Source organism: Balaenoptera physalus (genome assembly GCF_965194825.1).
Source record: "Balaenoptera physalus genome assembly, chromosome: 11".
Classification (NCBI taxonomy): Eukaryota; Metazoa; Chordata; class Mammalia; order Artiodactyla; family Balaenopteridae; genus Balaenoptera; species Balaenoptera physalus.
In genome coordinates, this window is record NC_138896.1 from 63,547,928 (window position 1) to 63,564,675 (window position 16,748).

Here is a 16,748-nt window from a genome sequence, read left to right on the forward strand (position 1 = left end):
TCCATATAAACTTTGTAGATAAATGTTCATAGCTTTATTTCTAGTAGCCAAAAGCTGACATAACCCAACATCCATCAATAAGTGAATGGATAAACAAACTGGTATATCCATATGATGGAATACTACGTGGAAATAAAAAGGAATAAGTACACGCAATAGCATGGATGAATCTCAAATTATGCCGAATGAAAGAAATCAGATCCTAACCCCAACATACTCTGTGATTCCACTTATATAATACTCTAGAAATATAAACTAATCTATAGTGACAGAAAGCAGACCAGTGGTTGCTTGGGTAGGGGGTGGTGGATGGAAGAGAGGGTTTACAAGGGACATGAGCATTCTTTTGTGGGTGACGGATGTGTTCATTATCCTGATTATGGTAATGGTTTCACGGGTATTTACATATGTCACATCTCATCAAATTATACCCACTAAATATGTGCAGTTTATTGTAAGTCAATTATACCACAGTAAATCTGCTAAAAACAAAACAAACAAAACAACAGAATGAAGGCCTTTAGGCTATGCTTCAGAAAAGACTATAAAATTTCCAAATAAAAATGGACTTAAAAATCAGTCCTCTAAGAATTTAAACTACAAAATATTAAGCATGTGATCTGCAAACAGATGATTCAAATTTTTTTTAGTTTACTGACATATCAGCATAGTTTGAAACAAAAGCATGTTGATGACAAATTAGAGATTTTTTTGCTTTTAAGCTTTTTCTTACTTTTGCCCAGTGATGATGGACATCCATTGTTCCCAGCATCACATGGCCCACTGCACTCATCCCGGACCGGTCTGTAAATATTATTGTACGTCCTGATGGTAAAACACAAACCTTTGGTCACCATCCAGAGAGGCTTCATTCTTTCAGCACTGTGCAAATAATTACGTAAATTTCATGTATCCACTCAGGATTAAATTCGGTAGAAACTTAAAGCCTAATTTTATGTCACTGTTTTAAGTCAAAGGAACAGATTTTAAAATTCAGCTGATATAAAGTCACATCTATCAATACAAAGACTTTCAACACTTAGCTTTCCTCTAGAATTTACAGATGTGTATAGCCGTTAAGGGATATGGATTTCGGAAGTGAATGGAAATTGTTTACCTTTTGTATTTTTAAGGCTTTCCAAGTTCTGCTGGGCTAAGCGGCCTAAACTGTGCAGCTGGCTGCAGCGGTGGGCGATGCCCCAGCTCCTCTGCCACCTGGTCCAACAGAGCACACGGCCCATTAACACCCCTGTCCCCCCAGAGGGAGGCACACACGCGCCCCCACTGCTTGACTCCCGGGAAAGCCGAGGAGTTGCTTTCTCAAGGAGACACACAACATGTTTCCAAACTAACTCATGTTTCAAGAAGCAGCCAAATGGGAAATGAATCGTTTACCAAAGGGTAAAAACCTTAGCACTATATTCAGCTATCCAAAGACTTAAAACAAGCAAATACACTGTGTTGTTTCTCTTAAAATAAGAGGATGAAATGGGGAAAACTTTGACAAAGATCTTTTTCTTCTTTACATTGTTCAATGACGATGATGTTGTCTTAGACTGAAGTTCCAACTAGGAATTCCACTTTGGTTTATCAGAATTTTTTTAATCATATTCTAGAGAAAATGATTTTTACGACATCATGTAATCTGCTCATTTTATAGATGAACGTTATTACATCTCAGTGACAAAATGGAACTTGATATTCACATGATGTCACAGAGGCGCTTCTGTGTATGCGTAAAGGGCACCGGTATTAAGTGGTGTCAGAAAACCAACCTTCGAATGCTAATTCTGTGATTGACTAGCTCTGTGACCTTCAACAAGCTGCCTCTGCTCTTCCTAAGGTTTCTCTTCCTGCTTGCCCAGTGGGGACACTTCTTACAGCACAGGTGGCGTAAATCACAGGGGATGAACATGTGAAGGAGTAAGGTGCTCAACAGGCTTTCAGAAAACTTAGGTTCCTTCTTCATCCTAACACCAATTCTGACGAATGTCATTTCTGGTAAAGTGAAATCGGCTTTCAAAATTATTCCTTTAACACACAATGTCATCAGTCACAATGCTTTTGTTGTGACTGTCCTTTTGTTGGAGACTTGGTTAATTTCCCAGTAAGCCGAGACACTCATGTCCACGGTCCTCAAGTGTTCTGGTCTCGGGACCCCTTTGCACTCCTAAAAACTGAGAACCTCGAAGAGCTTTTGTTTATATGGGTTATAGCTATTGATATTTACCATAGTAAGAATTAAAGCTGAGAAATTTCTCCACTATACTGTAAAATAATGTTTATTTCTCTTTATGTTTAAGAAATCCTTTCATTTTCCTGATCCATTCTGCCTTCTCACATCTTTTAAAATTTACTTAGAAAAAGTTATTTTCATGCATATTAATTTGTTTTTTTATAAACTTTTAAGAAGGATCTTATTATTCTGTTTTTAGTTAGTGAAGTCTATGTTACTAGATTATGGAATTGGAAGGGCCCCCTCTAATCAAAGCTTGGATGTGATGAAAAGACAGCAGCTGTCAGCACGAACCCAAACATCCCACACAGTCCAAGTGTAAACACTTTCCTCTGAAATTTGAATTATCTTAGACAACTATGATTTGAATACATAAGAATAGAATATATAAGTACTATCTGTATTCTGCAAGCCCAGGAAAAAGGTGCTGTTATGGTACCCAAATGGTCATTTGGTTCAATATAAGTAAAAAGTCCTGATAATGATGGCTGAAAACAACAAAACAGGCTACAGCAAAGAGTAATAGAAGTTTAAGCTCCAGACCAGATGACAATATCTCAGGGTTTTTGTAAAGCAGAGTCCCATGACTGAATCACACCACCCCCTCCTTAGGGTTGTAACAGCTGTTAAATCTATTTTTATAATAAATAAAGATTCAGCATGTATCTTTATACAACTGTGATTGCTAAGTTTATGAAAACATTTAAAAAGTCAAGTTATAGTGACTACAGGTAATAATACTGTATTGCATTTTGAAAGTTGCTTAAAGAGTAGATCTTAAAAGTTCTCATCACAAGAAAAAAATTTTTTTGTAACTAGGTATGGTGACAGATGTTAACTAGACTTATTGTGGTGATCATTTTACAATGTATACAAATAATGAATTATCATGTAAAACACTTGGAACTAATGTTATATGTCAATTATACCTCAATTTAAAAAAAAGAAAAGAAAAAAAAGAAAAGTCATGCTATATAACATAGAATAAAAGAATACAACATTTATTTTTTATCTCCCTTCCTCTTTTTAAACTTAAGTACCAGTCTTAAATGATTGGGAAATAATTATTTTTAATACATTATGGGCATAGGAAAAGTGTATTTTTCTTACAAGCCCATTATGTTAAAAAAAAAACTATTATGCTAAAAATATCAGTATCTAAACTTTACTTCACTATTTTAAACAAGAAATTCATATTGATTTTCTTACATAAACATTTGATTACTTTCATAAAAAGATAACTGAATATTTAGTGAACACAATAATTAAAGATGCAAATATTTAACTGTTAGAAACCTTTACCAAAAGGTAATACATGTTTATTTTAATCTCTATATTAGGTTTTCTCTTCTTCATTACCTGATATCCGAGAGCTGCAATTGATGGGACAGTTCATCTTTTAAACGATCTAGTTCTTTTCTAAGTGGCAAACTATTCTTCAGCTTTTTAACAGCACTTTTCCCATTGTTATCTAACCAGGATCTAGAAAGAAAAAAGCAGAGATATACACTTTGCAATACTAACTGTAATGCAAACATTGTTCATTGACTTAAAGCAGCCCCAGTGTTAAACCGAGTTTGCCATCAAACGTTTACCAAATTATAAGTACTGCTGCCAACTCTATTCATTTAGAGTAAATACTTCTAAAATAGGTTTCTTGGAGAACTGCCAGCATCTGTTAAATCATATTCTACTTATGACAACTTCCTTTGTCTATCAAAAAAATTCAATTTAAATTACACCCAGCCTGTTGCTAGATTTCCAGAGATGGGATGATTTTTAAAGAATTAAAGATACTTCAAACCTCACTTATGTTTACTGCACTTTTAGGCAGGCTGTACTGGACCGCCACTTGCATTGGTCATCTACAGGCGACCCTTTTCCTACTGGGGCACATGAGCAGATGATGTCCTAGTGCAGCCAGACAGGGAAAAAGTCAATTCAGAAGACGCACCTAATGGTGCTGGTGACATTCAACAGGCGGTGTTTCCTGAGGCAGGGACTTGCGGAGGTAACTCTGTGGATTCTAGCTGGGTAGACCCTGTCTCTTGCTCCGTTTTTGTCTTGGTTGTCAGCACCCTGAGCTCGCCCCGCTCAGCCCCTCAGCTCTCTGTCCAAGTGCTCCCACTGGTCAGGCCTTACCAGTCTCGGTGTCTCCGTCCACACCCTCCTGTCGGGTGGGTCTGTTTGCCCCTCGGTTCCTTCCCACCCGACCAAATGCCCAGCTCTAGTCTCACCTCTCTCCACCTTTATTTTTTCCCCCGTCAACTACATCATAGGCTCAGCAGAAAGATGTTCTTTTAATTCTGCATTTCTTAGAACGTTTACCTCAATGAAGTCTTAAAAGAGAAAATAAACATCAAAGTCGGCGTAAGGATTAGAAGGGGAGAGCTTTCAGACAAGAGCTGAGGGCAGCCCGGGTGGCCTGGTACCGAGCAGCACGGCCCCTTGGGAGGTTATCACTTCCTCGGTGTTGTAATGGTCATGGCACAAGGGATGCTGGCTGTCGCTCAGAGTCTCTAGTCCCCCAGGGGAGGCTGGACAAACGAGAGGCCTGGGTGGTGCCTAGGAGGCTGAATGGCTGCTGCAGGAGTAGGCCGGGCAGAGTGGCAAGGTGACTCGGGGATCAGAGGAACATTTTGGGTCCAAGATGGTAGTGGTGGAGTGGGCCCTGGGTACAGCCGTGCAAGAGAAAGCTCCAGGGGGTTAGGGGGAAAATGGTCTAAAGCACCCCATCCCCAGGCCACCTGACACCCCCTGTGGGACACCTGTCAGTGATTGATGGTCAGGCGTTAGGATAACTCTGCAGAAGGGCTCATACGTCCATCTCAAAAGTGCTTGCCAAATAAACCTTTTTAAGGTTCCGTAATTATTAAGTCACTTTAAAGGTTTGAGATGTTGTGATCTACAACCTTTAAAAAATAATCAAGTTCAGGGAATTCCCTGGTGGTCCATCGGTTAGGACTCCCGCTTCCACTGCAGGGGACACTGGGTTCTATCCCTGGTCGGGGAACTACCATCCTGCGTGCTGCACAGCGCGGCCGCAAAAATAATAATAGTAATCAAGTTGAAACTCTCAGAACCAATCAAATCATTATGCATGCATCAAATATTTATCCTGAAAGCCTAACTGTGTTGTGTTGGGAATATAAGGAAGATGCATCTAGTAAGGAATACAGAGAGAAGCAATTGGAAGAGAATATATGAGCTTCTAGGAGAACAGAGGAAGAATTAATTAATTCTGCCCGGAAGGTTCTATAGAGGTGATATGTGACCTGAACCTGAGAGATGGATCAGAGTTTTCCAGGCAGATTAGTGAAAGGGAAGGGCATGCCAACCACGCCAGTGCACAGGGAAGTATAAGATGAACCAACGTGCCCAGATCACAAGATGCCTAGAGGGAGGGGGGGTGTGAGATGAGACTGGAGAGGCACCTATGTGTGTGTGTGTGAGATTATAAAAGGTCTTGCACATTGGGGTAAGGAATTGGGACCTTTTCCTCTACCTAAAGATGTTCCACTTTTTTTTTTTGGCCATACGGAGGGACTTGCAGGGATCTTAGTTCTGGAACAAGGATTGAACCTGTGCCCCCTGCAGTGGAAGCTCGGAGCCCTAACCACTGGACCGCCAGGGAATTCCCTATATTCCACATTTTTTTGATTCACTAAATGTGTGCAGTCATTAATAATTCTTCCTACTCCCCCTTTAAGAATACTGGTAGTGATTTTATTTCTGCTTTCTGTGTGAGAAATAAAATAATATCTTACTTTATATCACGATTATTAGCTATTACAATTTTTCAACATTTTCCTCATTTATTGTCATACGTGTTAATCAATTTACTTTAAATTATGTAATAGAAAGGATGATTTTTTGACAAATGAATTACCAAATGGCATACCATGTGGGGTTTGGGGACCAAATGTCTTAAACTGTAGACTGAAATATAATCTTATGATTATATATTCATGACCTGATTGTTGGAATTCTTACATTTAGTGTATAAAATTTAACTGATCTAGTTTAACAATTTTTGTGTTTTGTGTCTAAACACTGAGATGAAAATGAAGGTTCTACACATGGCATTTTCTTTCTTTCTTTCTTTCTTTCTTTCTCTCTCTCTCTCTTTCTATCTATCTATCTATCTATCTATCTATCTATCTATCTATCTATCTATCTATCTATCTATCTATCTATCTAGATATTAGATCTATCTATAGATATAAAGGCAAAGATACATGTTTCCTAGCTCTGGCCACTAAGAAGTTCAGTAGCAACTGAGACATACACCACCCAGATCTTGGTTTCTAAAAATCATTCCTTCCTAAAAGAACCAGAGCTTCTCGGCAAAATGGTTCAATCAAACACTGGGCCAGGGAAAGTCCAGATGAGCCTGGAACACCTTGGTGAACCAGGAAGTAAGAGAGTTCCCAAAGAATGATGGGGACATAGGAGCCGGCTTGAAGGGATGATAAGGTTAGAAAATTGCCATTTGGCAACCATCATCATAATATGTGATTCAGGCAAAAATCATCAATGAGCACTAGAGCTAAGGGGTAAAAATTCAGTGTTAAAAGGATATTTACATAGCCCTAAGTATCTCCTCAAAAGAAACTAACTGAAGGGAAAAATAGTTCCTTTACTGGGGAAAAAACTGGGAGACACCACCTTAATCAAATGATCCAAGTTAATATCATTAGTAATGGGATAATCAACATCATATGCCTCCTATATAACATTGAAAACAACACACGTCACTTTTGGGGTATTCCTGCCAAATATGAATAACCTGACTCTAATTATGAGAAGTACCAGATAAACTCAAAACACTCAAATTGAGGGACATTCTACAAAATAACAGCAAGGTAATGGAAGACAAAAAAACACTGAGGAACCATTCCCGATTAAAGGAGGTTACAGAGACTAAAGTTATGACTTATAATTTGAAAAACAATGACTTAGCCTATAAATAAGGAGAAGAGTGAATAAATGTATGATATGAGTTAAAGCATGATTATAACATTTCCAAATATCCTACAGAAATAATTCCAATATTGTAGTTGTCCAATGTGGCATTTTGTGGACACTAAGAGGATTCAGAGCTTAAACAATGAAAGTGAAATAAAACTTTGCGCGCAAATTTCAAATAGAAAAAATGCAAGTCTGACATTTACTAATATCTCAGTAGCTAACAGAATAGCATTTCAGACTCACTCTTGTGAGAACACCAGAATCACAACTAACTGCTGGACAATCATCGACAGGAAGACACTGGAACTCACCAAAGAAGATACCCCACATCCAAAGACAAAGGAAAAGCCACAATGAGATGGTAGGAGGGGCGCAATCACAGAAAAATCAAATCCCATAACTGCTGGGTGGGTGACTCACAGACTGGAGAACACTTATACCACAGAAGTCCACCCACTGGAGTGAAGGTTCTGAGCCCCATGTCAGGCTTCCCAACCTGGGGGTCCAGCAACGGGAAGAGGGATTCCTAGAGAATCAGACTTTGAAGGCTACTGGTATTTGATTGCAGGACTTCGACAGGACTGGGGGAAACAGAGACTCCACTCTTGGAGGGCACACACAAAGTACTGTGCACATCAGGACCCAGGGGAAGGAGCAGTGACCCCAGGGGAGACTGAATCAGACCTACCTGCTAGTGTTGGAGGGTCTCTTGCAGAGGTGGGGGGTGGCTGTGGCTCACCGTGGGGACAAGGACACTGGCAGCAGAAGTTCTGGGAAGTACTCCTTGGCATGAGCCCTCCCTGGGTCTGCCATTAGCCCCACCAAAGAGCCTAGGTAGGCTCCAGTGTTGGGTTCCCTCAGGCCAAACAACCAACAGGGAGGGAACACAGCCCCACCCATCAGCAGCCAAGCAGATTAAAGTTTTACTGAGCTCTGCCCACCAGAGAAACAGTCAGCTCTACCCACCACCAGTCCCTCCCATCAGGAAACTTACACAAGCCTCTTAGATAGCCTCATCCACCAGAGGGCAGACAGCAGAAGCAAGAAGAACTACAATCCTGCAGCCTGCGGAGCAAGCCGACATTCACAGAAAGATAGACAAGATGAAAAGGCAGAGGGCTATGGACCAGATGAAGGAACAAGATAAAACCCCAGAAAAACAACTAAATGAAGTGGAGATAGGCAATCTTCCAGAAAAAGAATTCAGAACAATGATAGTGAAGATGATCCAGGACCTCGGAAAAAGAATGGAGGCAAAGATCGAGAAGATGCAAGAAATGTTTAACAAAGATCTAGAAGAATTAAAGAACAAACAAACAGACATGAACAATACAATAACTGAAATGAAAAATACACTAGAAGGAATCAATAGCAGAATAACTGAGGCAGAAGAATGGATAAGTGACCTGGAAAACAGAATGGTGGAATTCACTGCTGCGGAACAGAATAAAGAAAAAAGAATGAAAAGAAATGAAGACAGCCTAAGAGACCTCTGGGACAACATTAAACGCAACAACATTCACATTACAGGGGTCCCAGAAGGAGTAGAGAGACAGAAAGGACCAGAGGAAATATTTGAAGAGATTATAGTAGAAAACTTCCCTAACATGGGAAAGGAAATAGCCACCCAAGTCTAGGAAGTGCAGAGAGTCCCATACAGGATAAACCCAAGGAGAAACATGCCGAGACACACAGTAATCAAATTGGCAAAAATTAAAGACAAAGAAAAATTATTGAAAGCAGCAAGGGAAAAACGACAAATAACATACAAGGGAACTCCCATAAGGTTAACAGCTGATTTCTCAGCAGAAACTCTACAAGCCAGAAGGGAGTGGCATGATATACTTAAAGTGATGAAAGGGAAGAACCTACAACCAAGATTATTCTACCCGGCAAGGATCTCATTCAGATTCGATGGAGAAATCAAAAGCTTTACAGATAAGCAAAAGCTAAGAGAATTCAGCACCACAAAACCAGCTCTACAACAAATGCTAAAGGAACTTCTCTAAGTGGGAAACACAAGGGAAAAAAAGAACCTACAAAACCAAACCCAAAACAATTAAGAAAATGGTCATAGGAACATACATATCGATAATTACCTTAAACATGATGGATTAAATGCTCCAACCAAAAGACACAGGCTCGCTGAATGGATACAAAAACAAGACCCATATATATGCTGTCTACAAGAGACCCACTTCAGACCTAGGGACACATACAGACTGAAAGTGAGGGGATGGGAAAAGATATTCTATGCAAATGGAAATCAAAAGAAAGCTGGAGTAGCAATACTCATATCAGATAAAATAGCCTTTAAAATAAAGAATGTTACAAGAGACAAGGAAGGACACTACATAATGATCAAGGAATCAATCCAAGAAGAAGATATAACAATTATAAATATATATGCACCCAACATAGGGGCACCTCAATACATAAGGCAACTGCTAACAGCTATAAAAGAGGAAATCGACAGTAACACAATAATAATGAGGGACTTTAACACCTCACTTACACCAATGGACAGATCATCCAAATTGAAAATAAATAAGGAAACAGAAGCTTTAAATGACACAATAGACCAGATAGATTTAATTGATATTTATAGGACATTCCATCCAAAAACAGCAGATTACACTTTCTTCTCAAGTGCACATGGAACATTCTCCAGGATAGATCACATCTTGGGTCACAAATCAAGCCTCAGTAAATTTAAGAAAATTGAAATCATATCAAGCATCTTTTCTGACCACAACATTATGAGATTAGAAATGAATTACAGGGAAAAAAACATAAAAAACACAAACACATGGAGGCTAAACAAGACGTTACTAAATAACCAAGAGATCACTGAAGAAATCAAAGAGGAAATCAAAAAGTACCTAGAGACAAATGAGAATGAAAACACGATGATCCAAAACCTATGGGATGCAGCAAAAGCAGTTCTAAGAGGGAAGTTTATAGCTATACAACCCTACCTCAAGAAACAAGAAAAATCTCAAATAAACAATCTAACCTTACACCTAAAGGAACTAGAGAAAGAAGAACAAACAAAACCCAAAGTTAGCAGAAGGAAGAAATCATAAAGATCACAGCAGAAATAAATGAAATAGAAACAAAACAACAGCAAAGATCAATAAAACTAAAAGCTGGTTCTTTGAGAAGATAAACAAAATTGATAAACCATTAGCCAGACTCATCAAGAAAAAGAGGGAGAGGACTCAAACCAATAAAATTAGAAATGAAAAAGGAGAAGTTATGACACCGCAGAAATACAAAGCATCCTAAGAGACTACTACAAGCAACTCTATGCCAATAAAATGGACAACCTGGAAGAAATGGACAAATTCTTAGAAAGGTATAACCTCCCAATACTGAACCAGGAAGAAACAGAAAATATGAACAGACCAATCACAAGTAATGAAATTGAAACTGTGATTAAAAATCTTTCAACAAACAAAAGTCCAGGACCAGATGGCTTCACAGGTGAATTCTAACAAACATTTAGAGAAGAGCTAACACCCATCCTTCTCAAACTCTTCCAAAAAATTGCAGAGGAAGGAACACTCCCAAACTCATTCTATGAGGCCACCATCACCCTGATACCAAAACCAGACAAAGATACTAGAAAAAAGGAAAATTACAGACCAATATCACTGATGAATATAAATGCAAAAATCCTCAACAAAATACTAGCAAACAGAATCCAACAACACATTAAAAGGATCATACACCATGATCAAGTGGGATTTATCCCAGGGATGCAAGGATTCTTCAATATACGCAAATCAATCCATGTGATACACCATATTAACAAATTGAAGAATAAAAACCATATGATCATCTCAATAGATGCAGAAAAGGCTTTTGACAAAATTCAACACCTATTTATGATAAAAACTCTCCAGAAAGTGGGCATAGAGGGAACCTACCTCAACATAATAAAGGCCATATTTGACAAACCCACAGCAAACATCATTCTCAATGGTGAAAAACTGAAAGCATTTCCTCTACGATCAAGGAACAAGACAAGGATGTCCACTCTCACCACAAATATTCAACATAGTTTTGGAAGTCCTAGCCACAGCAATCAGAGAAGTAAAAGAAATAAAAGGAATACAAATTCGAAAAGAAGAAGTAAAACTGTCACTGTTTGCAGATGACATGATACTATACATAGAGAATCCTAAAGATGCCACCAGAAAACTACTAGAGCTGATCAGTGAATTCGGTAAAGTTGCAGGATACAAAATTAATGCACAGAAATCTCTTGCATTCCTATACAATAATGATGAAAAATCTGAAAGAGAAATGAAGGAAACACTCCCATTTACCATTGCAACAAAAAGAATAAAATACCTAGGAATAAAGCTACCTAGGGAGACAGAAGACCTGTATGCAGAAAACTATAAGACACTGATGAAAGAAATTAAAGATGATACCAACAGATGGAGAGATATACCATGTTCTTGGATTGGAAGAATCAATATTGTGAAAATGACTATACTATCCAAAGCAATCTACAGATTCAATGCAATCTCTATCAAATTACCAATGGAATTTTTTTTTCCATATTCTCATTTAAGGACTGAAAATACCGACTATAACCTATCAATTTGTTGCGCTTCTTTTTTTTTTTTTAATGTGTGTTTTTATTTATTTATTTATTTTTATTTATGGCTGTGTTGGGTCTTCGTTTCTGTGCGAGGGCTTTCTCTAGTTGTGGCAAGCGGGGGCCACTCTTCATCGCAGTGCGCGGACCTGTCACTATCGCGGCCTCTCTTGTTGCGGAGCACAAGCTCCAGACGCGCAGGCTCAGTAATTGTGGCTCACGGGCCCAGTTGCTCCACGGCATGTGGGATCTTCCCAGACCAGGGCTCGAACCCGTGTCCCCTGCATTGGCAGGCAGATTCTTAACCACTGCGCCACCAGGGAAGCCCCCAATGGAATTTTTTATGGAACTAGAACAAAAAATCTTAAAATTTGTATGGAGACACAAAAGACCCCGAATAGCCAAAGCAGTGTTGAGGGAAAAAAAAGGAGCTGGAGGAATCAGACTCCCTGACTTCAGACTATACTACAAAGCTACAGTAATCAAGACAATATGGTACTGGCACAAAAACAGAAACATAGATCAATGGAACAAGATAGAAAGCCCAGAGATAAACCCACGCACCTATGGTCAACTAATCTATGACAAAGGAGGCAAGGATATACAATGGAGAAAAGACAGTCTCTTCAATAAGTGGTGCTGGGAAAACTGGACAACTACATGTAAAAGAATGAAATTAGAACACTCCCTAACACCATACACAAAAATAAACTCAAAATGGATTCAAGACCTACATGTAAGGCCAGACACTATAAAACTCTTAGAGGAACACATAGGAAGAACACTCTTTGACATAAATCACAGCAAGATCTTTTTTGATCCACTGCCTAGAGTAATGGAAATAAAAACAAAAATAAACAAATGGGACCTAATGAAACTTCAAAGCTTTTGCACAGCAAAGGAAACCATAAACAAGACGAAAAGACCACCCTCAGAATGGGAGAAAATATTTGCAAACGAATCAATGGACAAAGGATTAATCTCCAAAATATATAAACAGCTCATGCAGCTCAATATTAAAAAAACAACCCGATCCAAAAATGGGCAGAAGACCTAAACAGACATTTCTCCAAAGAAGAAATACAGATGGCCAAGAAGCACATGAAAATCTGCTCAACATCACTAATTATTATAGAAATGCAAATCAAAACTACAATGAGGTACCACCTCACACCAGTTACAATGGGCATCATCAGAAAATCTACAAACAACAAATGCTGGAGAGGGTGTGGAGAAAAGGGAACCCTCTTGCACTGTTGGTGGGAATGTAAATTGATACAGCCACTATGGAGAACAGTATGCAGGGTCCTTAAAAAACTAAAAATAGAATTACCATATGATCCAGCAATCCCACTACTGGGCATATACCCAGAGAAAACCATAATTCAAAAAGACACATGCACCCCAATGTTCATTGCAGCACTATTTACAATAGCCAGGTCATGGAAGCAACCTAAATGCCCATTGACAGACGAATGGATAAAGAAGTTGTGTTACATATATACAATGGAATATTACTCAGCCATAAAAAGGAACGAAACTGGGTCATTTGTTGAGATGTGGATGGATCTAGAGACTGTCATACAGAGTGAAGTAAGTCAGAAAGAGGAAAACAAATATCATATATTAACACATATATGTGGAACCTAGAAAAATGGTACAGATGAACCAGTTTGCAGGGCAGAAATTGAGACACAGATGTAGAGAACAAACGTATGGACACCAAGGGGGGAAAGCGGCGGGGTGGGGATGGTGGTGTGATGAATTGGGAGATTGGGATTGACATGTATACACTGATGTGTAAAAAACGCATGACTAGTAAGAACCTGTTGTATTAAAAAAAAAAAGTTGACATGTTCCTTGTCAAAAAAAAAAAAAAAAAGAATAGCATTTCAATGGTCTTTCTTTAGTTCAATGACATGTTTTTTTCAGTGGGGTAGACATTACATATGGAATAATTTTGTTTAGATACGAATGGATCCTTTTGTCTCCTTCCAAACACAAATTCTATAATTGTAATATATTTTAGTTATAAAATTATTTGATAATCAGAGAATATATGCAAAATATGGAAATACTAAAAGTTACAACACAAAGTAGCATTTTCTAATTTTTTTTTAGACTGGTAAATTCTTTTTATTATCGTATAAAATTAGAAAACGTTACATATTAAACATTTCATTGTAGCGTTTTTATCACTATATAGTAATTTTACAGTAAGATAAAGCACAATTTGCTGAGAAATACAAATTACACAGCATGTCCTAAAATGTAGATTGAAATGTAACTGCCAGATATAAGAAGAAAATAGATTAAATGGAGTTTTTATGACCTGATAATTCTTCTATGTTCTGTTTTTAAAAACTCAACTGATTTTCATAATTCTCATAATTTCTATGTTTTATTTCAGCCTGCATGTCTCTGCGGAAACATAAGGAAAATTATTTGAAAGTTTACACTAAATAAAACTGTTATATTTTCTCTTTTTAACATTACATTCTGAAATATTAGAAATAACATGCTTCCAAGATTAAATTTTGATCAGGTGAATGCAATTTGTAAACCAGGTGAAGATCAGCTGGATGTAAATTTGCAGAATTATTTTTATGCTCCCTCTGAACTGTATAATTCAGCATGTGCTCCTTATGCGTCCTCTCCTATAACTACATATATAATAAAGATAAGGTAAACAATACAAGAATGAAAATAAAAACAAACTATATATGGCCAAAATGACCATGGTGGTGAAGAAGTTTTGTCCTAGTTACAGCTACCCTAAATCTCCTGACTATGGGACAGTCACCCCATTCATATGATTTGAAAGCTCCCAATGGTTCAACAATTTTATAATTATTTGCAAAATAATAACAAATTTAAAAAATTAGGACTTCTCTGGCAGTCCAGTGGTTAAGACTCCACACTTCCAATGCAGGGGGCTCGGGTTCGATCCCTGGTTGGGGAACTAAGATTCCATGTCCCACGTGGCGTGGCCACATAAAAAATTAATAACTGAAACAAGAAACTGATACAAACACCACTCTGGCTTTGATGACATAAGCTCCTGGAATCCTTACTGGGAAAAACTAACATAAAACAAAACCTTGAACAAACCCTCATCAGGGTTCCCGCAAACTGGGCAACTTCCATAGTTGGTAAAAGGTCAAGACTGGCTGAAAGGGGTGCTGGGCCTGTGTGAACACACTGGACCAGGGAGACCAGGTTAGGTTATGGAAATAAGAGATATGAAATCTTCCAAATTCATACAATTGTCGTAACCGGGCCACAGGCCCTCTAAGGCATGCTGGTAAAGGCAACAGATTTTTTTGTGTGGCATTTAGTCTATACTGTAATTTACCCAAAGGGCCCAAAGAGCAGCATGTATTCCTTTTCTTGCCTTTTTTCAGTGTAGAGCTGTCCTCTCCTATCCTACCCAGCCTGGACCCTCTACTCTAAAATTATACCTGATAAGCTAAACTCAAACTCTATGAGGTGTGACGATCTGGTTCAGGTAAGTCACTAACATATCAATGTTCAAGAAATATAACCCAAGGAACTCTGATACAAGCATCAAAAACTAAACAAAACAAATCTCTAACCGGTCGATTTTAGAAGAGAAGCTTTGAGTAGGAAGATTTAAGGTGATACCAGTGAACTCTCAATATTCTCTAGCCCAAGAAAAATATATGGAAGTAAAAGATATGAAACAGCATTACAACAAGAACCAGCCACAACCCTATTCCAGCTCTTTTGTAAGCAACTCTAAATACCGTCTGTTTCATTTAGAATAATTCAATATTAATTTTAAATCAGTTTTAAAGTGAATGCAAGATCTCTCTTATAAACAAGGCTAAAACATGTAATGCTTTATTGTTGTTAATTTCATTTGTCAAAGCTAAGAAAACAAAGGTTCTATCTGGCTATGAATGGGTTTACTTCATTGTTTGACAAGATACATAGCTATTGACAACTGAATTTGGATAATAATGATCAATAAATTAGACAGCTATATTTCCACTGATTTCAATTTCTAAAACAGTGGTCTATTTAATGTATGTTGCTATCTTCTTTAAGAGTAGACAAATCAAAATGACATGTTTTGAGCCTGTCCTGGTAATTGTCAACATGAGAGCTTGAATTTAAAACGAAGTATACTTCTGGAGGAAATGAAGAATTCATAGTAACACAACTCATGTACGCTCAGAAAATTTCCTTAAGACAACGTATCTCTTGCTAAAAACAGCAGATACTTTTAAGTCAACACTAATGAAACTAACAGAGGCACTGTTTTAAAACAAATGGTCCTCTACATTCATTGCTGAGTCACTTCTACTGCTACCATCTGTATTAAGCTATTTTACATTTCCATATTCAACCTTGAGTTCTCCACACCCAGCCCCCAGCACTGCACATTCACACTTTTCCAACAATTCTTTAATTCAGTGAAATAAAAATGCTGGTTGGGTTTTATGAATCTACAAAGCAGATTAGTAGAAAGATGATTAAAACATGTTCCCTACTCTTAAAAATGCATTATCTAGTAAAATGTAATATAATATAATGTAAGAGTGTCTACTTTTATTAAAGGCTGAAGAATTTTATTGGATGAACTACATACAAATAAGGAAATTATAAATACTCAGCTTGGGCAAGGAACCAATGGAATAGCACATATCTTGGTGAATTGGCTTATCCCAGTTCCAGTCTGTTTTCATTGTTTGCCAGCTGACTACCTCTGAGTTCTGGATCCCTGGGACAATCTTTTCATGATGGCTACACATCTAGCTCCAGACCAAAACTGTACCCTATGAAACACTCAACTGAACCACTGAATTTCTTTTTTGCTGAATTTCTAATCGCTGAATTTCTTTAATATGTTATTCTAAAGCCCCTTGACTTAAGGTCCAACAACTCTCATTCTTGCTTTTATGC

General features: G+C 37.9%; 1 protein-coding gene across 4 annotated transcripts in view; it reads right to left on the reverse strand.

Moving 5' to 3' along the window:
• TCAIM (T cell activation inhibitor, mitochondrial) overlaps positions 1 to 16,748 on the reverse strand; it is a 51,279-nt gene that overhangs the window by 12,733 nt on the left and 21,798 nt on the right. For all 4 annotated transcript variants that reach the window (XM_082412939.1, XM_082412938.1, XM_082412936.1 and 1 more), the window contains exons 6-8: positions 3,596 to 3,718; positions 1,118 to 1,215; positions 734 to 825 (exon numbers count right to left, since the gene is read on the reverse strand). In XM_082412939.1, coding sequence (XP_082269065.1) covers positions 734 to 825; positions 1,118 to 1,215; positions 3,596 to 3,718 — 313 coding nt within the window. The remainder of the gene's footprint in view (positions 1 to 733; positions 826 to 1,117; positions 1,216 to 3,595; positions 3,719 to 16,748) is intronic.